This window comes from Syngnathus acus, chromosome 12, assembly GCF_901709675.1.
Source record: "Syngnathus acus chromosome 12, fSynAcu1.2, whole genome shotgun sequence".
NCBI classification, from domain to species: domain Eukaryota; kingdom Metazoa; phylum Chordata; class Actinopteri; order Syngnathiformes; family Syngnathidae; genus Syngnathus; species Syngnathus acus.
In genome coordinates, this window is record NC_051097.1 from 4789072 (window position 1) to 4812289 (window position 23218).

Consider the following 23218-nt stretch of genomic DNA (forward strand, 5'->3'; position numbering starts at 1 on the left):
AAGATTTAGCTCTTTGATTTCAGCAAAGCTTGTGCTTAATGCACTCCAAATAGATGAGAGGTGTCCAAACTACAGCTCGGGGCCATTTGCGGCCCACAATCTGTTCTTAGTGGCTCGCTGCATGTACTAAAAATAAATCATTGAGACTGTTGTTTGCCTGCAATGTACAGGCTGGCAAAGAAGACAATAAGTTTCTTCTCAACCCCTAGCTCCTTTTTTTAAATCAAACAATCAATAAAAAATGATAAAAATAAATCAAAACAATATGTTTTGCATTTCTTTACCTAAACCAATAATTTGGTTTTAGTGTCATTAATGTTGTTTGAAGAATGTCAAAGTGGGCCTAAGAAGAAAACGTTTGACATAAATATTGAATTTTGGGCATCTTGTGTTTGATGGTGTTTGTGTTTCTCTTTGTGCTCTTTAACTGACTGTCTTGAAATTGACACATCGTTTTTACAATAAGTCTCTCACTACAAAAACTTGTTACCTGGCCAATAAAACAGAACGGGAACAGGAGCGATCCCCTCCTGAATTTGTTCTGTTCACCTTCATTTTTCTTTTATGTGCTATGCAGGAGGTCACCTTATTTTAGCAACCGCTCAAAACGGAACAGATCTAACCCAGATTTGCATGCGAAAGAAAAATGTGTGTGCATCCACGGGAAGACATTGGGGTGGTCTCTGGAAAGTCAAGTGTGTGTAAGTGTGTCAGTGACGCAAGAGGAGAGGAAGCAGAGATAGGGGCCGTGTCGGCAAATTAGGGTGAAAACGGTGAGATAAGGCGTCTGCCGCATTTGCGAGCAGCGTCCAAAGTGGGAGGGTCATCACCGGCTTGTTAGAGCAAGTGGTCATGGGAAACTTGGCTGACCGCACCGTGCCCAAGAAGTGGCTGACCAGGGAGGGCAGTTCTCTCGAGCAACACCTGCTGTCTGACACTGCAGATGTAAGTGGAATTCCTAGAGCTATAAGGATGTTTGGATCAAGTGTGTATTAGATAGATGTGTTGTATGCCTAACCCCCTGTGGCTAGCATGGTTATATAATAGTTAACAAAAATGAACTAAATAACTCACATTTTTTTCGTCAATAAAATAAAATAAAATCTGCTTTAAAAAATATAGATAATGAACTAAAACTGCATTTTACATTTTACAACACAGTGAAAAATGTCGTTCATTTTCATGTAATTATTTTCATACATCAGCCTTCAGGGTTTATTTGAAATGTATTTATTTTAATATTATCGTACGTATGGCTGTACCGAAGAAAGAAGGTCGAACAGTCATTCCGGAATTGCCATTTACTATATTAGCAACTTAACACTAATGGAAAACCAAACTTAAATGAAGCATTTTGGAAAAAATAAAAACAAATTAAAACTAACACACCAACAAACTTGCTTTAAAAACTTTAAAAAAAAATAGCTCACAACAAAACTAAATAAAAACTCATTATAATGAAATATTCTATTATATAGCTGTTTGACATTTTAGTAGGAAATCATCCAGCGAGTTAATTCATGTACTTTGTGAATGAATAGTCCTTGTCTGAGAAAAATGGGTCACTTCCTCATTTTGCCCTAATGCAAGTAGACAGTAATGACAAAAATGGAAAATTCCTCAAGTTAAAGATGAATAAATAAATAAAATATGATCTACTTGGCACACTCTCTACTAGGTTTTGAGACTCTCCCTTTTTAAGTAATACTACTAACTGAGAAAATAACAACCTTCAAAATGTGATTAGATAATTAAATAACCAACCAACCAACAGCACATACACGTACTGTCCCTCGCTACAGTACATGGAAAATTTATTTGAGGGATGCTTTGCTACATCCAGCACACGGTTTCTGGCATCTGTGCTGGAGACAACAATGGAAGTTTTAATGAATGTATGTGGTCTTTATTACTTAACAAATAGCATTTTTGAACAATGTAAAAAAAAAAGGTCAGTGAATAAGAAAAAGGGTTCATTCTCACTGGCACAATCATGTGAACTGAATGAATGTTTATGATACTAAGTAGTGTAAAAAACTATCATTGATCAGATGCAACAACTGAAATAGCAGAATCCCAGCGGGGCCAATCATGTGCTAATCAGCCCCGATGACGTCTATAGGAAGGGCCCAGGGCCAAACATTCCAGTGTACATGCTTCATTTTTAGGCCAACCACAAAACAGCCATGAAATGGAAAGGCCGACAAACAAACTCAAAATAGATGAAAGAGTGTGGGAAAGACATGGAGGCAAATTACATTCTGTGCTCTGCTATGGAAATTGTTTGGGGGAACTGCTTTGTTTTTCTCCATCAGCTGCTCATTGCAGTTATTTGGGATTTTACACCCAAACCTTTATTTGCTATTTTTCTCAAATCAGTATGAAACTTGCTTTAATGTGGAACTATCATGCTTGAAATCTTGAAACAAATTGGTTGAAAAGAATAACCCAAACTGTAGAATCATGACATTGATCAGCTTAAAAGGTTTTAAATTGGATCTCCACTACCTGAGCTCTCGTGTGTCGCTAATTCAGAATCAATAGAGGTAGAAGCTTCTTCGTCCTTGTGTCATGTCGGGGTAGGCAGTTACGATTAATGAACATGAATCCCTGGACAAGATCGAATCATATGTGCTGTGATCGTGGACAGTGGTTGATCAATTTTCTGATTTGGTATCAGATGTTCCCTGCCTAGGCGAACGTGATAGTATTAAAAATTGATCCAGGCTGAGGTTTTCAACAAGATGAATCAAAAAGACCAAGCTTGGCCATTTCTGATCCAATATCTTTCCAAATCAATTTCTTGCTCTTGCTACAACATAAAACAATTTTAAGTGATGGTTAGCTCAAGCCAATTTGAAAACTGATTTGTGTAGAGATGATCCCATAAATTACTTTTGACTTTTGATCTCTCCTTCTTCATCCATCTTGTGTTCCTCCAAAATCGATAGAGCCATCGATAGATAGAACCAAGAACATTTATCCTTAAAAAATGAAAAAACAATGGGCTGAAAATTGTAAAATATCAAGAAACATACAAAGTGATGTGACTTTTTGGCTTTTTGCTACCTTAAATATCATTCACCTCAAAATCAATTGCTATCTTTCTTTCGCAATAGAGAAAATGATAAGTACGTGATCCTGACTGAAGAGCAAGACAACATCTGGTGATATTAGTAAGAGGTTCAAGAAGCCACTAGCTGCTTTAGCATCATTAGCTCGTGTTAATATGACACTTAAGTAGAATCCGCTTAAACCCGTTGAGTGGCATACTTCCAAGACACATTAAATATCGTGCTGCGTCTCTCTGCAAGCAGCCAAAGAGCGTATTACATTTTATGCTGTGGTATGCCAAGTGGTCTTTGCTGTGTGACTATGAGGCAATGGGATGGTGGTGCGCTGTAACTAAACCGATTGTGACGGAGCGACAAGTCATCATGCTGTGACTAATGGGCAATGACGCCTCTTCGTGTGACCATGTGTTGTTTTTTCGCCAAGCATTTGCAGTGTTTTTTTTTTCTTTTCATTTGAGATTTCCTCTGAAGACACATTGAGAAAGAATGCAAACATGCAGCGTTTGTCTATCGCGGCCAGTGATTTGCAGAATTTCCTCCAGCTCCTTTAATTTTCTGTCGGCCTCTTGCGCGTTCTTCCTGGTCGATTTTAATCTTATCTCATCGTTAATTTTGGAGACCTTGTTGACAGTGTATTTTTATGGTTATTACCTTGAGAGAAGATTGCTGCCACGATTTCCAAAACATTATTTTGGAATAAGTCCCCTTAGGTCTTGGGTGTTTTGGTGGTGCCGGTAAGGACCACCCAGGCTTCTGCTTAGTGGGTAGTGTCCTGTCGGCAAAACACAAGTGGGTCCTCGGCTGGGCAGTGTGTGGTCCTGTGTCCTCGTCATGCCTGCACAGCAACTCCAGCCCTCTTTGAACATATTTTGTGTATGTGGGATGGGGTCAATTCACTAGCATGTACCAATAGACACATACCAAGTAGAGTGTTTGGTGTGAGGTCACGCCCTAATTACAATACACGACTCTTGTCCCTGTCCGGTCCTGTCCGGTCCTGTCCTGCCCTGCCCTGCCCTGCCCTGCCCTGCCCTGTCCTGTCCTGTCCTGTCCTGTCCTGGCCTGGCCTGGCCTGGCCTGCCCTGCCCTGCCCTGCCCTGCCCTGCCCTGCCTTGCCCTGCCCTGGCCTGTCATGGCCTGGCCTGGCCTGTCCTGTCCTGTCCTGTCCTGTCCTGTCATGGCCTGTCCTGGCCTGGCCTGTCATGGCCTGGCCTGTCCTGTACTGTCATGGCCTTAAATTGTCCTATCCTTTGTTGTCCTTTCCTTCCTGTCCTGTATAAATTCGACTCCAATGTAACATTGAAGCAGTGTTTTGTTTAACTGCAATTTTTAATAAATAGCCATCATAATACAAATAACTAGTGGTAGAATATGAAACTCCACTGTTGCACAGAAAAATTGTTCTGGCGTAAAATTGTATATAGATCCTCATTCTGCATGGCCCAGCAGCAGAACAAAACAGGTTTAAAAACAAACAAAAACTTTGTTCAGTTATCTTTTTAACCAAATTTTTACAGTGCATGCCATTCAAATGATTTGTATGCTTTTAATTTACCATAGCTAACACATTTCCAAAGCTCTTAAGATGTTTAAAATTAGCAGACAAACCTTCGTGGCACAGTAGATGGTTATTGCTTGGAGGACATAGCCTGGACTTGGCAAAGATCTATGAATGTCCTTTAATGTTGTTGCTGGTGCGTTTGCAGCCTCTTAAACGGCTTTCTTCTTATTTCTTTTTTTATTAATTTCGGAAGAGTCTGCTGATTTCACGCCCACATTTTGTCACACACTGACGATATCTCCTTATTTAAAGATGTTCTTCAAGTCTTAAAAGCAAGCCCATTTCAGCCAACTAAAAATTAGGTTGAAAACAGTTTTGACTTGCAGTGTATCAGTTTCTGGCTACGGCTCGGCCTGTTTACCACCAAGACTGAAATTGGTATCGATCGACTCCTCCGGCTGTTGTCAAGAAAGCAAACAAGGGCATTTAACAAGCGTTTCTTGAAGGCACACAACTGACATAATATCAAACACCGTACAGCTGTCTTATTTGTGACCTAAATGTTTATAGGAGAGCAAAAGCATGCTAATCAGCGCTGACTCATGCTAGGTGAGCGCCAGTGACATGCTGAAAACTCATCCGCCAGATGGCTCGGGAGAAGGCCCTCAAACAGGCAGGACTTTCATCAATCTGATTATGCTGCCTTTATTTTTAGAACCTCTATGGCAGCTACCAGCGACCATTCATTGGATTTTGACCCATTAGCTTCTCATGCGGAGCGCTCAGACTGGTGCTGGGGTTACGAACAAGGAGCTGGGCACTGAACTACAGCCACCATTCGAATTCAATCAATCTATTGCTGTGATTAACAATATATAGCAACTGGTGCATGTGCATCAAATACTTGCTCCTGAGAACTGTTTTTTTTTATTATAATTGGCGATCTCCCTGCAAAGCCCTTCTCTCGTAGTTCTAATCTCATTTGATGACATCATAACGTATCAGTTCAAGGTTTTATTAGCAACCTGACATCCAAGAAGTGATGAATCTGCCATACAGTACATGTGCTTGCGTGGGTGATCCGCATTTACCAGCCTCCTGTGTGCCATGACAGTCTTAAACTGGCTCTCAGTGATGGATTTCATAGAACATTGACACTGATCTCTGTCTGCTTTGCCGACGCCGCTAATTCATCACGTTGCTATAATATCATAAATGCTTTGCTTTCTGTTGTCTGTTTTAACACGTTTGACCTCCACAAAAGATCTTTTTGTTTTCATGCAGTCATATTCTTTTTGTGGATTTTGCCCGCTGTGTTCCACTTTGTGAATAACCTCTTAGATGAGACATTGAGGATGATTGAAAAAGACAGGGAGCAACCAGGCAGGACGGGATGATTCCCATGTTGTCGGGGGAACATGAAAATAAAGCAAAGGCATTGTGATTTTCTACTAAGCGGGGCAGTGAGCGTGGAGATATAACCCTGAAGTTGATCTCAAGAGGGCTTGCACAAATTGGAACAACAAAGATCCGTGCTATTTATATCCCAACTTATATCCAAAAATGTCGAGACTCTAATGTTTTTGCCAGAAGCGGAACACTGAGGGGACATGTCCACAAATAAATAACAACTTTTAAACAGTCTGTGTCTTCTTCTGTTTGACATTGTTCCCATTAAGGCCCGTACTTAAAGAGAGATTGCGCTGCCTGCAAGGCATTTCCAATGTGCTGTAAACCGAAGCTAAATGGCACTTTTGGTAGCATGGTGGAAGCAAAATGAAGCCATGACATCATTACAGATTTCATTTTAAGCCAATACATGTTTCATGATGTCAACCACAAGAGAATTGAAACCCTTGTGGATGAAAAGCTCTCAGACCACCAGCTCCCCTGTCTTGACCACTGATTGTCAAATACGTAGATTCATGCATTTTCCCAGCAGAGCTTTATTGATTTGTTGGTCCCACATATCAAATTCTGTTTCAAGTGCGCTCCGGCCATGATCTAATTTCACTAATGCTTGCACATTTTGCCAAAGATTCTACCCAAGCTGCTGTGTCATAAAAAGTGAGCCCAAATGGGAATACGATGGGATATGAAATAAGCAATAACAGTTAGCAGTTTGCAGTTAGCGAGTCAAACTTGCACCTCAACATTCTCAACTGGCACATGAAAAGATAAACAAAAGCTTATGTCTATGCTTATTCTCATGTCGTTGACGCTGCTTGTTTTTCAATAATGAGAAACCCTCAAAAAAGACAAAGAAAAAGCAAACTACGCCCAGAATGAATGATGGTTGGCCAAATTGAAGTCTCACGTGACGTTATGCATGATGACAGTTGGAATTGTCAAACTTCCGGGGTATTGTTTTGCTAAGAATTAACTAGATTTTTCTAAGTTGCTTCTTTATTAATGTAAAATATTTGCACTCTGGTGTGAATACAGAATTACCAAATTTTTTTGTTCCAGTCCTTAATCTTACCCCACCAACTCACTTTGATAGCAGCTATAAAATACAGTCAGTCAATTTTGACTTAAATGCTGAGACAGATTGAATTCCCAAGATTGGTTATTTCAAAGTCGCATGCCATCTTATTCCTCCGCCCGTCTTGTTGCTCACCTCTCGCCATCGTCTCTCTCTCTTTGTCCCTCCACCCTCAGAAGTGCGACTGCCTGCTCAGCCTGGAAGCGTACTCGTCCGAGCAGAAGCATCGCGTGTGCCAGTGCCTCAAGGACAACATCGACAAGCAGCTCCAGCTTCAGAGGAGGGAGCCCGCCGTTCAACATTTTGACCAGGTATGGACACTCCTGGCTGAACCCTCGTTGGCACGTCCAATGAGTGGTCTCCCCACTCATTTCGGGCCTGAAGATCTGAACATCTGCGTGTGCATATATTTGCATGCACACGCTCATTCACATGTTATCTTAATGAGTGACGCGGCCTGCGTTCATCTTCTTGTTTTGCTTCTTTCCTGTCTTTTTCTTTTCTCGGATTTGACCCGAGCTGTGGTGTTTCCTCTTTAGGCCAAAGGTCCACAATCGGTAGACTGCAGTCCAAATCCGCTCCCGTGCAATCTCATTAGTATTAGATGGTTTGCACCGATGTTTGCAGTCTAACCTGAGGTAGTTAATATATGCAAGCAGAAAATACACCAACCAATCACATGCATTATAATTCCTCAGCAAATCATATGCAAAGCAGCTTTGTGAGTGGAGTAATTGGGTGCGTGTGAGGCAGGTACAGTAAGTGGTGAAAAAAGAAGAAGGTGGAAATGTGATGTTGGCTTCAAAGAAAACAGTGAAGAAAAAGGGTTGGACTAGAGGAACATCTTGACATTCTGTCTTATTTCCAAACTATTTTGGATGTATTGAATGAATAGAGGTTAAATTTGTCAGGGGTTAGTCATCATTTGTGACTTAAATCAGCATTTTTTTTCCTTTTTTTTTTTTTTTTTAAAACCACTAACTTTTATCCAGAAGTATAACTTTGGCAATGGTCTACTTGGAATCACAATTCATTCTCCCGCTGAAAATGTGCAGTATGTATTCTAGAAGCTCCGAACATGACCCCTAAAAACGCACTTAGTAGTGCCATGTGGAAAGTTAGAAAAACAATTGCCCTTGACAACAGATGAAATATGGTACTTATCATAACATTATGCATGAAAAAATATAGTGTAAAAGTATTAGGTAGTGAAATATATTGTGCATTTTATAGCTCGACTTGAAAGGATTGACCAGAACTAGACCTCTATGACTTTTAATCGAGGATTTCTGCTCTCGGTGGATGAAAAGCTACTTGTCATTTAATTCTTCCTTTGTACTACAAAGTATAGTGCTTTGCGCTTCCATCTCTACTTGAAGTCATATCAAATTCATCTTTGGCTAAATTAGCTGAAACTGCATCAGCTGATGGCGTCTTTGTACAAACAATATCTGACATCCTCGGGCATATAATGTGAGCACAAGCCACTGTCTCGAGATTTTCTTTGGTTTAGTTTACTTGGTAAAACGCAGAACAGTTTCACTTACTGATAATCAAATTGCGTTACATTCCCAGTGCTCACGCCTCCTTTCACCACAAATGATTTTCATCAGTTGATACAATGGGGGCACTTATCACAGAGGTGGTTAACGCAAATCATGAATCGCTTCACATTATTAACACATGAAAGAGAGGAGCGTGCACCTCTGGTCTGCTTTGTCACTGAACACTGTAACCTTATTCCCGTGAGGTGCAAATAGTTCTGAACTCCTATAAATAGCATACTGCTCAGAAAAGCCCTCATGAATACATATTATTATTATTTTATTATTATTATTATTATTATTATCACCATTATTATTATGTATACGAGTATTATTTATCTTGGTAGAGTGGTGGATGTAGAAACAGGCGCTACTTACTTTTCCTTCCAAGGCGAGTCCAGTTTGGAGTGTTTGAAAATTTGGTAGACGACCTAATGGGGCTCAGGGGCTGTTCATGTTCTTTTCCCCAAAAAGGGGCTCATTTAGGTCCAACAAGCTGGGAATCACAAACACAAACAGCGCACAAAGCGTGTGCTTGGCAGCCAGGCAAACATGTTAAGCTGTGTAAATCGATCATATATTGACAGGTGGCCTATTGCTGTGTTTCTCAACCTTAATTGTGCAGAGGCACCCGGTTTATATCTCACAACAAAATAAAATGTCACAAAAACTATGACTACTGTACACAAATAATCTCTCAGTCGACTTTATAAATCTAAAATCTAGTCTTGTTTGATTCAACACAACATTGACATACTCGCAGGAAGCCATGAGTGAACAAAGATACTTAGTTATAATTATATTATAATTAATAATTATTTTCCAACAAATTAAGTGAAATTAGATTGGTACCTTTGTACCCCTAAAAATGTCTTATAGCACACTACGACGCCATGTAAACAGTCGACAATGTCCATTGATTTGCTCATTCAATTTCCGTTAACTTCACCTTTGCTTCCTCTGCTAAACATACATCCGTTTGGATGCGCCAGCTCATACGACGTGCAGCCTTCTTCACACACTTTAGCCATCTGCTCTCCGATATTAGAAGTGTTTCCCTCCTTTTAACTTTGTTTGGATCGCACGTTATTGGCCGAGCACGTCGGTGTGAAAATAACATTCACCAAATGATGCTTTGAGGGGAAAAAAAACCAGCATTAGTGTTTGTAAGTCTGGTGAATCTACAGAAATGTTAATTGATGTACACTGTCCTTGTCACATAAACAAAACCAAAATGCACAACAAAATTTATACACAATATTATGTGTTTATAAGAATAAATATTTTATTGATCATTTGAAGCCTCACTACCCAAGTGAGATATTGGTTTATAGTTATAATCATATGCCCGTTCTCATATACAATCATTCATTTTGATTATTCTCTCCTCTTTCTTCCTGAAACATCTCATTTGATCTAAATGTGTAGTGTCCCCAGGGCGAGGAACTGTTTGCTTAATCATATTGAACAGCTCTGCAAATTAGTTCACTTTTGATTGCTTTTGTACTCACTACCTTAGGGGCAAATTGTTTGATGTTCTGTCAACTTTAGCACTGTGCAATTCACATGCACAATCAGAGGGAGAAAGCCTCTGTGTCCACTCCATGGGGTCATCTGCCGTTGGTTTTTGTTGTAAAATTCTACCGACTTGCCAGAAATGTGTGGATCCTTTTGAATGCCCTGTGCAACTCTAGTACAAAGTGAAATCTAACAGTACATATGGGTGGAATTCTTTTACTATTTTTGTAGAACATATTTAAAAATGTGTGTTTGCGCCGGTGTGGGTGTGAACAGAGCAGACTTGATTCCTAATGAGTCAAAACACCACCTTTTATTCCTTTTAAATTCAGAGCAGGTGTGACTCACTGGAGTGTAAAATAGGTTTATAATGAACTGCAAGACTATCTCCACTCATGAATGAGGAAAGTTGGTCGCTGTGACACTTGGAGACCGCCTTCCACTCATTCTGTTAATTTTCATTTTGCAAGGTGGTTGTTGTCATCAATAACTGGCGTGAGGAGCCTTCGCATTAGTAATATATGAAACTTAAATCTGTATTGAGTAATGCTTGAGAGAGGATTTCCATGGATGTAACTTAACACTTCTTATCTTGACGGCTCTGAAGTGTCTCTGTGCATACTATATATAACCGGATAAGGGGAGTTTATTATAATTTTGAATATTTATATGATTACTATTCTGAAAATTAACCAAATTCCTATTTACATCATCCCGATTAATTCATATATTTTTGTTGAGGTGTGCTTCTGCTGCTGCTTACTACAGGGGTCCTCTGTTTGGCTTTGTGCCGCTATTCATTAGATAGAAACATAAATAATAATTAAACCCCTCGAAACATCTGTTCTACTCAATAAATATGTAATTTGCATGCCTCTTAGTGTCTTTTGCCTCCCTCCTGCAGACACACATTCCTGCTCATTGTCTTTAATTAGACATGGGTGAATTGCATTTGGCTTAGCGTCACTCGTCTTTCCCCCTCTGCATGTTATTTTTGGGGATGCAAGGTTTAGATTTACATTTTTGCTGAGGAACGGCTGCTGCAAAAAAAAAAATCCTTTCATGTTAATACTTGAATGCACATTTCTTTGCAACTATAATAACACTGCATGATTATATGGTGTGACGAGATGTTCCATCTCTCTTGGAATATATATTAATTGAGAAATGGTAAACATCACCCCAAAAAAAATTTTGGAGGGTAGTTTGATTTTATTTTGATTTTACTTTATGATGGTTATCTTGAGGTTCCACTTTTGTGACGGAATGTTAAAATGCTACTTCAAAAAATTTGCTTTTCATTTTATGTAGGTCTTTCCATTGGTTTAACTGAGAATAGATCATTTGTATTTAAGATTTTTATCAGAATAAAACCAGGTTTAAAATCCAAACAAACTGGTCAACTCTTGTCCTACTACATACTATTGAGTTTGACTTCATAAGTTGGCCATTACAAAAAAAAAAAGACGAAAGCATTTGTTCACTGAAGCAGCAGTGCAGAACTTTTCTCATTTTGCATTCAATCCATCAGAGTTGTTTATATACTGGCGTGGCCACTTTTGTTTTATGGCGCTCATTAAGAAGACAAATGTTCGAGAAAGCAGTCCGCTCTTCTCCCCAGAGTCCTCACACCGCGATAATGTTTATGCAGTGGGGATACAAGATGAGTTGAGAACTGCATAAGTACTATAAAAAGGCAAAATCTGTATAAAAAATACAAACATAAAAGTATGAAAAGATTACATACAAACAAAACGTATGTTTTAGATACAAATATGATGAGCAATGAATACAAACTTATACATATATTAGATTTATATTATATATATTATACATATATTAGATAACTTATTTCATGAAAACAATAATGCAAAACTATTTGGCATGAAATTATTCATATGTGTCACCTGCGCCACAACTTAGACATGCTTTTAGGTAGTCTAAAATTTAGTCTACTTTTTGTCACCTTTTTGCAAAATGTGCCATGACACGCAGCAGCCGCATCACCTATGAAATCCACAAACATGCTATACTAGACTTGCCCAGACACCAAAATGATGATGCACCCATTTTTACGCCGAACACAGGGGCTGCCTACCAAAATAGGGCCCAAAGGAAGAAGCAGTTTGTGCGGCATGATTAAATGCTTCAATCCAATTCATTCTGCCGCACCAGTGACTCCTGGCAGATCTGCTAAATAAACTAATAACAGTAATTAAAAATCAAAACAGGAATACAAATCATCTGAATACAAATCATCTGAAATTAGCTCAAGGTTTATATGTAACCCATTGTTATGAATTCAGCTTGTAGGTGAGACCAAACTCGATGTGTTTCTGTCCTAGCAAGAACATGTCAGTGGTTACATATACTGGAAGTTTATTTTGTAATTGACAAAATTATCCCTCAATGTTTTGTCTCTTGTTCACCTCCTATTGCTTGGAGCGCATACAGTATCTCCTCAGACATCTTCTCCCTGCTCGTTTGGCCCACTTAGTCTCTCGTCCTGTTTAGCTTTTCCTAAATATGCTCGTGCACACACACACACGCACGCACACAGAAAACCCAGGACAGCAATGTTATGTTACCCAGCAGTGGATTAATTCCCCCGACCGTCTTTAAACATTAATGGCCTCCCTTCGGTGGGCTGGCGTTTAACTTTATTTTAGCTCGACTTTAAGTGTGTTGTGTAACCGAGCCGAGTGGGTTCGGAGCGGGGACGTGCGGGCTCGACCCCGAGAGGGCGTTGCTGAGCACAAGATCGGTCCACTTTCAATTCTAATTACATGCATTCTTCACCCTGGAAAAACATGAAGCCGTGCCAAACATGCTGTTGAGCTGGAATAATTGAATTTGTGCTAGTTCAGTAGAACGTAACATTTAAATACAAATACGTTGCGTAAGAAGGTCAGCATTTCATACCAGACTTCAGCAAATCTTGTGAGACTTCAACTTTTTTCCCCTTTGGTTGTTTTTGGGAAAAGAGGCTGCCAGGGATAGTATGGATAAAAAGTGTGATGGTAACCATAGAACATTTTAGATTTTTAAAACATGTTAACAGATTTGACCTTTTTTAAATTGGATAATATTTTAGTTTTCCTAAAACTAGCTAGGCCTCTGTCAGGCATCATCAGAGGAAGAGTAATTTTATATTAATGTGTTTTTACTTTGCAGTGTTTGACTTCTTTTTGCACTTGTATAACTCTCGGAAGTTTCAAATATTTGAATGTTCTAATATTGACAGAGGTGTTATAGTAGCTACAGTTTGCCCCTAGAACAGGTTATCTTTGATCATATTTAAAATTTGATTTTAGACGTATTCAAACATTTTAGTGAGTCACTTTTGCTTGGATTGTTTTAAATTGGACAGTTTTTTTGACCCTCCTTAATTTTTTAAATGCCATGCCTCTACTCGTGTGAGTAGTTTTACTTTACTTCATTTTAATTCTGGTTAACTATTTCTTACAACCCAATGACAGTTAATTTCTTTTTTTATTTCTTTAACACTTTTTAACAATTTTAGAATGCTACTTTAAAACACATGTACAGTTGATGAGGTTCTTGGCAATAGTTTGACCTTGAAGCATATCTATTTAATCTATTCCATTAATTCTGGGAGCTGAAAAAAAACCTCACTTTTTTTAACCTGAACAAACTGGTCGACTGTGTTCTTCAAGCTCATGTGTTTGCACATTAGCAGTTCCCCTGTCATCAAAAACATGTTGACAATAATTCACAGGACAGTGCAACGTGCTGGAAGAAAAAAACAATTTAATAACAATAATCACTTTTATGGCATCAGATGTCTTTCAGTCTGACTTTGCGGGCAACAAAAGCATGCACTGTGTAATTGACGAATTTAAAATAGCCCGTTGTATGCAAGCACATGATACGATTAGATAAGGTCTGATGGAGAGCTTGCGTGCCTCACCCTCGGGTCGGGGTCTCACTCTTGACAACATGTGTTTCTCGTGGGCGCGCGTAACATCCTGCTCTTCGGTGAGTTTTGATTCACGGTTTTGATTTGCAACTTCTAAAAATAGCTCGCCGACAGGGAGACAGGGTGACTGAGGCAAGGACACTTGGATGCTTTGCTCTCGGGAGAGTTACTTTGAGCATTTGATCTTTTAATAACCTTCACTCTCGTTGTGTTTACAAGATGCTTAAGCATCCCCCGCTCACCTCAGCCTCATCTGTTCTTCTTTTATTCATTTCCTCTGCTCCGTCCTTCACGGACCCCCCCCACACACACCAAGCTTTACCGCACCGTCTCGCTCTCTCACTATCGCTTGTGCACACATTGGTACCGATCCCCACGCCTGAGCCGGACAACCCAACAAGACAAAAAGCACATCAGAAAAGGACAGCATGCACACAACAGGGACGCTGGATTAACTGCACATCAGTGTGTGTGTGTGTGTGTATCTCCTTTGCACGTCAGCCAACTGTGCGCCCAGATGCCTGTGTCGAAGGTAATGTCTTACCTTCTGTGTCGGTGTAACGATGATAAAACTGTTATTCCAGTGAATGGGACTATAATGTGTGTGAAAGCTGCAACTTTTTTTTTTTTAAGAGATCAATGCGTTTCAGCTTCTTAGGTTTTTGTTGCTCCTTTCTGGATCATGCGTTCATTTAGTACTTGTCAGTGTTATTGTCGTTGTTTGCCCTGATAAATAATTGTGAGTGAAAATTACAAGTGCAGAGTCACTGGACACAGAAGGAGCGCTTGTTCCTGTGAGGTTTTTTTTCCTTCTACAAAAAAAATAATAATGCAACTAATAGAAAACTAGATTTCAATTCGTTAATTTCTGAGTGTATAAATTGTGAATATTGCGAAATTGTGCCATATGCAGGAAATATGGCTATTGGTAGTGTAGTGGTTCACTCTTGACTCTTATATGTCTCCTATATTTCAAAAACTAACTTATAGCTTATTATTTGAAAAGCACTGTTGATGATTGCTGCTTTGTTTACATTGGAGCAGAATGGCTCATTCGTGTCAAGTATATGGTGGCAACCTATGACTCAGTGCAATTATAGGTTACAGACATTTCCATAAATAGTTGCGCAATGCATATGGACCATGGCTCAGATGACAGCTTGAGGAAGAAGGAGACGTTTACTAGACTGTATTGTAACATGCTTTTATGTAACAGAAAAGCAATCAAGTCATCATACTCATCTGGTTTATGGTTATAGTCATATTACAATATTGCCATTATTACCATTATCCTTGATGGATATATTTTTCCCAAAATATTGTGACGATTCACAATAATTTGCATTTGTCCTGCATAATTTAATATATGACAATATTATTTTTATTATTGTGAGTATTACAGTTTTATTCTTTCTTGTGATCTTATTCAGGAAAAATGAAGTATTCGCTTAAGATTATGCATTTTTCCGTTTATAATCCGACTTTATTCTTGCAAAACTACAAATATTCTCATTCTGGCTTCTTTGGTAGGACACAAGTTTAAGTTAATTCATTTTCATGAGATTATGACTTGGTTACTGTGGCTTTTTCCTGAAAATTCTTGTAAAACTAGGAGGACTTTATAACTTCTCACCACATTGTACAAAAATGTTAGGGTCTCACAATATTCTGACTATTCTCAAAAGATATGACTTAATTTTCTTAAAATAACTTCTACATCACATTTATTTTGCACCAAATTCTGAGCTAAATCTATTATTCTACTTTATTACTGTAAGATTAACATTTTGTGAACAGTTGACATATGGATGGATGGATGGACTGATGGATGAACAGATGGATGGATGGAAATTGGATGGATGAATTATTTAATGCCTACTCTTTTAATTTCAGTAAGTTATTGACATTTACTACAAGAATGCAAGGAACTCAAATTGAATTCACTTTTTCTTAATTGGCCCTTTATATATCCCAGTAAAACAATGCAACCTTGCTGCTGATAAAAATAAAATACCAGCGCTGGTAATGTAAGGCTAATAAACATTGATGATAGATAAAGAATCCTCCAATGGATGTAATGATACGGTCCTTAGGGATGCGTCTGTTGAGTTCATTATAGACCAGTTGGCATCCAAACATAAAAAACAACGCACACGCATTCTCTACTCGGTGCTCAACTGTCTCTTCTCGTTACCAAGACTCAAGAGTCCACCTTCTTTGCCTCGCAGGCACACGCTCTCCCCTCCCTCTAATTCCTTGCTCCCCCTCCTCCTCATCCTCTTCTCTCCATCCTCTCCTCTCTCTGAGGAGCCCACACTGACACAATCGCACGCAGCTACAGCCGAACCTCCACGCTCACTTTGACAGAGAAGGAAGTAGGGCACTTGAATGGGGACGTGCCGAGCGCTTTTCATGACCTTTTAGCGGACTGTAAAACTTGGGACGACTTCCACTCGCCAGGTAGGAAGGGTGTCCTTTGAATGAATGTTTTTTATCTTGTCTGAGCAAGAGGAAAAAGTGTTGTCTTGCCCCTGCCGGGCAGGGAGTGGTTTGTTCATATGACCGGACAGATGTGCAGAAAAGATAAGGAAAAAGCAATAAAGGCTTATTACTTATTTTATGAAAAGACTTGTTTGCGGCATGTATCATGTAATCACTCCTCTTGTCTTCTTCTTCTCTACTTTTTTTTTTTAGCATAATACAAATATTTCTTCCTCATTTCGAGATAAACAAGATTTGTTAGCCCTCATAACTGTTTACATCCCAGCTCAGGCTGCAAGTGACACTGGATTTAGACCATCTGGCACTGCGAGGGACAATGAAGCCGTTTAAGAGAGAGCCATTAAAAACACTCTAAAACATGTCACAGGGTGGTAGAGACACGAGAGAAACAGAAAGCCAACCAAGCGAGTGGAAGGAGAAAACGGAGAGGAAGCACACTTGGGTGTAATTGCCTTTCTAGTATCCTCACCAGGGGAATTATGGGGATTATTCTCTTATTTGAGGAGGCGCAGACAACTCGCAAAAGGTGTGTTTGTTGCTTGTCGTGTGCATAGACAACTAATGGATGGCAAAGATATGTTTTCGATGAGATGTTTGCATCTGAGATGTGTCCTCCCTTCATCTTCCGCTTGTCCTTGATCGATAGGAGACACTGTCCGTTGTACATACACACGCATGCACGCACGCAGCGTGATTTATCAGCTTCGCCTGGCTCGCTTGAACAAATGAGCCGTTTGTTACGTGCTAACTTTGGAACGTTACGATTCGGAGCCTTCTGTTGGTCCCTATTTGTCACACACAAAGAAAAGATGTTCCCTCTCGATTTGACCCATTTTGTCAGGTTTATTGTACTTTACAAGTCAATCCAGGCCTTTATTTCCAGAGGCATATGGCAGCAAGTACCACCTGCTGGCATGTGGAATTATTTTTTTTTGTAAATTCCTACCCCAAAGCCAGGAGACGGGGCGATCTACACACCCTGTTTCAAGTGCCAGGTTTTTTTTATATGTAAAAAATTGACCAAGATAGAGCATTTGAAAACATTTTTTTCCAACAGTAACTTGTGTAACTCAATTCAGATTTCTTAATACCATTTCAAGATGGAAAGTGAAAATAAACAACAAAAATAATGTGGTTGCACAAGTGAATATAACTGGGATATGGCTGTGTTCAAAATGAACTAATCAAATTTCTAATTCACGTTAAAGGGGAGTCAAAGAGCCTCTAATGAACCCAAAATAAAGTTTTTATCTTTTCGTAAGCTTGGTTGTCTATGTGTGCCCTGCGATTGGCAGGTAACCAGTTCAGGTTGTACCCAGCCTACTACCCAAAGACTGCCAATCGCCTCTATCACATCCGGGACTCTCGTGAGAATAAGTAGTACAGAAGATGAATGAATGAATGAAAATCTCTTAACCAGTAAAAGCAGGCCTGGGAGCCTAAATTTTATGCAAGTAAACCACGCTTGATGACACTTAAGCGATTTAAGATAGAGGCAGTCAACATTACGTGCCCATGTATGATCAATTGTCCATCCATCATCCATTATCTGTACCACTTGTCCCCACGGGGTCGCGGACATGCTGGAGCCTTTCCCAGCCACCCTGAACTGGTCGCCACCCAATCGCAGGGCACACAGAGACGAACAACCATCCGCTCTCGCACTCACACCTAATGGAGTGCTCAATCAGCCTACCATGCATGTTTTTGGGATGTGGGAGGAAACCGGAGTTCCTGGGGAAAACCAACGTAGGCACGGGGAGAACATGCAAACAGGGAGGGCAAGGTGGAATCGAACTCGCTGAACTGTGAGGCGGACGTGCTAACCAGCTCTACTGCCGCCCATGACCAATTGTATAACCTGTAAAATCCTGTCAACATTGTGACAGTAATGAAAAGAAGACCAGTTTGATGTCACACCGGAAATCAATGCGATGGATTCAAAAGCCTTCTTCATTGAAAGCACACACGCATTTAGTGTACATGCGGATCTCTCTTTCTAAGAGGGCCTTTTCCAGACGCACTCAGTGGTCACATTGTCCTCAGCTGCTTGGCGTCGCGTAGCTAAGCCAAGTTACGTCATTGGCATTCTCACAGTGAACCTTCAGTGTCTATCAATAATGCTTTTGCATCACTGGACCACACCAACACCACTTGGACCCCTCCACCCCAAACTTTTACGGTGATGGAATGACAAATCTTCGGCGAACATATAATGCTTATGAAATACATCCCTCCCATAAACTATGATGTCAGTCTTCAATAATGGTAGCAGCTCCTTGTTTTTATTGATCCATCGACCCGTTCACCACTTGTTCTCTTGCACCCTGCTTCCGTTGCCCGTCGTATTCTTTCCACTGAGCACGATCCAAATGGACGCCCGAGATGGATAAATGATGGTGATTGCCTTATTGCTCTTCTGTCCGTGAAAATCAAGGGGCAAAAGAGGCCGGTGCATCGCTGTGCATATAATAAGTCCATTCCGAGATGGATCCGCTATACGGATCATCTATACAGCCCCTCCATAGCGCGTTATCACTATTACATACGGCCGTAATGGCTCTCAAATCACCAGAGTGCAGATTGTTGTTGACATGGACTGAACAATCCATGTCAACACACCCTGTGGTATATTTATACACAGTAGAAGAACATGCTGTATTTACTGTATACATGGCTTGGGATGATGTTAGTTTCAAGTGATTGGAGCAATTTACACAAGTGTGACGTGATGTTGCCGTATACTTTCATTTAACTATAACAAGGGTTGGTATTTCGCTTTAAGATCCCATTTCTGACATTATTTGCCACCGAATTCTTGAGAAGCACAATCTTCGATCCGCTGTCCTACTAAAAGACTTAATTCCAATATTTTGAATGTCTCAGCTATCCCTAGCTTGTCTGGCGCCACCTACCCAAAAGTACTTCTAGTTGGGCTTGTCACGTTTAGTCTCAAACTGAGAGAGTCTTCTTCTAATGCCATTTACCAATGTAAGACCCTCAACTTGGTTTCGATTCAATTTATTACCTCACCAATCAATTGGGTCTGTCTGAGTCAACTGTTCTTTGGGTGAAATACCATCAGGGGGAGTCACTGTTATTTTATTTTTTTATACCATTCAACAGAATTTGATGGAGTAGTACCTTGAACATTGATTTAAAACCTCATCTACTGGGTTGACAACCCCGCCAGGGAGTCTCACGTGTCCCAACGGTCCTTCCAACTGGGTAAACCTTGGATGGTCACATGACCCCACTTCTGTCACCATCTGGCAAAATAGCACTTTCAACTGATTTAAAAAAAAATGTTTGGTTGAAAAAAAAAAAACCTCGAGTGTCATCTGCCCCAGGGGTCTTTCCAACTTGGCATTCCATGAACATGTCTCATGATCTTTTTGTGCGAACTCAAAGTAGCACTTGACACCCTGATTTGAACCCTCGGCTACTGGACCAACAATTCAGCTTCTGACACTAAAACATTTTTTTTTACAAGTTTGCCTGCTCATCCTGGTTCCGAAACTCCGTCTGTTGGGTCCAAAAACCTCTATACTGATCACAAAACCAAATTCATGATAACCAACTTAGTTTTGTGCTAATCCACCTGGGAGTCACGGAAGTGGAGTATGGGAGGGAAGGACTTCACGGTTGCAACTGCAATGGCCGAGAGGAAGTGGAAGGAGAGCGTATGTTTGGCAGCGGACTGTATTTCGAACTGCTTTGCTAATTGAGTTGAGTCAGATTTATTGAGACTGTGCACAGATTTGGCATGTGGCTACATTAAACCATTAATGTTGCTGTAAGTAAAGTGAAAGGAGGAGGGCTGGTGGTGATGCGTCTTACTGTACTTTACTGTGCTTGACTCAGAAACATCCACAGGAAATAAAAGGCAACACTGGAGGTGCCTCGCTATAATTTAAAGGGAAAGAAGTTGGATGACAGTTCATAGGTGGAGTTGTAACATTTGGAGGCAGCACAGTAGAGCACAGCTGCTCCCCTGGGATAGGTCTCTCATTGTCATGGTAACTAGGACAGAGGTCAGACATATGACGTCACATGTCCGTGTGTGTGAGTGTGCGTGTGTGTGCGTCTGTGTCTGTGGGAGAGACCCTACGGTTCTATTTTTGTTACAAGTTCTTTGACCTTCAGAAAATCAAAAGGAATATTCAATATTGACAACACCCACTCATAAGGCAGCATGGACCAAATGCTAAGAATATCAATACATATATAATATCATAATATTGTGGCACGGTGCTCAACTGGTTATCACGTCTGCCTTACAGTACAGAGCTCGTGGGTTTGAATCTGTTTGTGATTGTTTGGCGCCAAGTTGTGTTTGTGCCTCGCCCATCATTCGTATATTGCTGGGATGGGCTCCAGATAATCGGGGATAGATGGAGTTACTTGTTTTGATCCTCACAGAATTGAAGTCTCATGAGATTTGCTGACATTACACATGACTATATTCTTAAGAATCCAGATCTAATCAAGTGATCTATTGCACCCTGGGAAAGAGTAAGTCTTCTTTAGGAGATGTTGTGATCACCGTTCATTTCCTAATGGACTCAGTCTGACCCGTGTTTCAAGATTATTTTCCGAAGGCGCAGCATCGGATCATTACCTCGAGTCTTTTAGTATGTTGGAGGACCTTCATCCTCTTAATAGTCCATCAACATAAAAGTGCAACCCCTCTAAGTTTTATAAGCGTCTCATTGAGCTCTTCCGTCGTTGTCAAGAATACCGCTCAGATTGTCTTGCAGTTAATCCCTAAAAATGTCCGAACAAAGCTCAGTTAGCATAGCTTCTTTAGTATTGCTTCCCTATTACTATTCATCTTTCTTATTTGAAAATGTCTGCCCTTTAAAAAAAATAATGCACTAAACAGCTTTTAGGTAAAAAAGATCTTTTAGCTAAAATTGCACATATGAACGTGTGGCGCCCAACACACGACAACCAGCTGCCCTCCACTGTGGAATTTATTTTAGTTGACGATAGTAACCGTCCATTGTCGCACTTATATAAGTACTGTATTATTTTGCCACAAAAATACAAAACAAAACATCTGCCTTTTGCCATGTTACAGAAAATTCCCAAATATGGATGAAAAACAAATGAAGATCTGAATATGAATTAAAATTTCTATTTAAAAATAGGAGCACTCACATGAGCTTGCGTGAGTTACAATCATCCAGTGTTGCAACAGTGCGAGAGGGACCAAGTGTTTCTGACAGGTGGCTCCATTGTGTCTCCGACCATAACTTCAACAGTCCCAGGCTCTTTAGTGAGGGCATGACAAAAGGTGAAGGTCAGGAGGTGGAACATCTAAATATCACATTGACCACTTTGTAATATTGCTTCCCGCTTTTATAGCTTACACAAAACAGGTCACAGTTTACTTATTTGCATCGGTACAAATAAAAAAAACATTTTGGGAATTTTTTTTATGTTACATTCGTTGTGCATCATTTCAACTAAGCAAAAAAAAAAGTAGCATGAGTGGTCTGGAACGTTTGCCTTGCTTGAATTCCTCTGGAGGAACCTTTTGTTCTTTTCTGCGAGTGCACTTCATTGTTAATATACATCTCCATGCATCATTTGTAACATCACTATTGAGCCTTTAAGTGTGCTCACAAGGGGGCTTTAAGTAGCGGGCTGAGGAGGAAGAAAGATCTCGATCACCTTGAGGCGGAACAGGAAACAGGAATAAGATCTGCTTATTCTTCTTTTTTGTGAGTCGCAGTAAAAAAGCACCCTGGCTATGCACACAATCATTTGATTTCTATTAATTAAAGTAATGACATTACCTCCCAAGCAGACACACTCAGACTCATTTGGGATTTTCTTTCCTTTAAACTGACTTCTACACGGTTAGTATTCACATTACTACTTGGACATTGCTTCTAAATCCAAACATTCCTTCCTACCTGCTAAATCACAGGCACTGTCGCGAGAATAAGTGAACATTTTAGGGCATGATCGTGGCGATCGGGTGTTGTTTTATTTATGCGGTCTGCTGGCAGGACGCAACATCGAATCAAATTGATTTACATGAGCTCGTATGAAAACAACCTGGGCTGACCGCAGTGCTGTGCAAACATTAGCGAGAACACGGGGCTGAACTTGTAATAAATAAAGATGTAATGTAAACTTGTGAGGTCAAAACAATAAAAAGATTCAACGTAAAACGGGACAACAGCCAGAAGACATAAAGTAGCCCTGGAAATGGTTGGATATTGTTTCAGTTGTATCTAAATACAGCGTTAATGTTGTTAAATGTCAAATTATATGCATTTTAGGTTCCTAATCTCAATCATTTGATTATTCCTTTTTTTCAGGGTGAATTCTCAAAATGATCATCAAACTTTGATGCCATGCTTTGCTTACATAACATAGCTTCTACTAAAGGGGAAATTGACCCTTGAAATACATTAAAAAGCTTTTAAAACATAGTAGGTGATCCCATGGATACTTGTAGTGTAATTTAATATGCTCTATGAAGTTAATCACTGCAGGCAGGGTAAAGGAAAGAAATTTAAATGTGTCCCAGACTTGGGGGAAACTCATTGGAGCCGTGTTAAGCAGTCTGTACAGTCCCATGAGAGAAAGCCCTTCTTCGCAATTAGAGCCGAGCATCTTGTGACCGCGCTGCGTCAT

At 40.0% G+C, this 23218-nt stretch overlaps 1 protein-coding gene across 7 annotated transcripts in view; it reads left to right on the top strand.

Annotated features, from left to right (window-relative positions):
- rgs3a (regulator of G protein signaling 3a) overlaps positions 1-23218 on the top strand; it is an 85151-nt gene that overhangs the window by 33591 nt on the left and 28342 nt on the right. For 4 of the 7 annotated variants that reach the window (XM_037265928.1, XM_037265930.1, XM_037265931.1 and 1 more), the window contains one exon: positions 7237-7371. In XM_037265928.1, coding sequence (XP_037121823.1) covers positions 7237-7371 — 135 coding nt within the window. Of the gene's footprint in view, positions 1-704; positions 946-7236; positions 7372-14417; positions 14595-16334; positions 16523-23218 lie in introns of those variants that run through there. The other 3 variants (XM_037265932.1, XM_037265933.1, XM_037265934.1) reach the window with 3 other exon arrangements.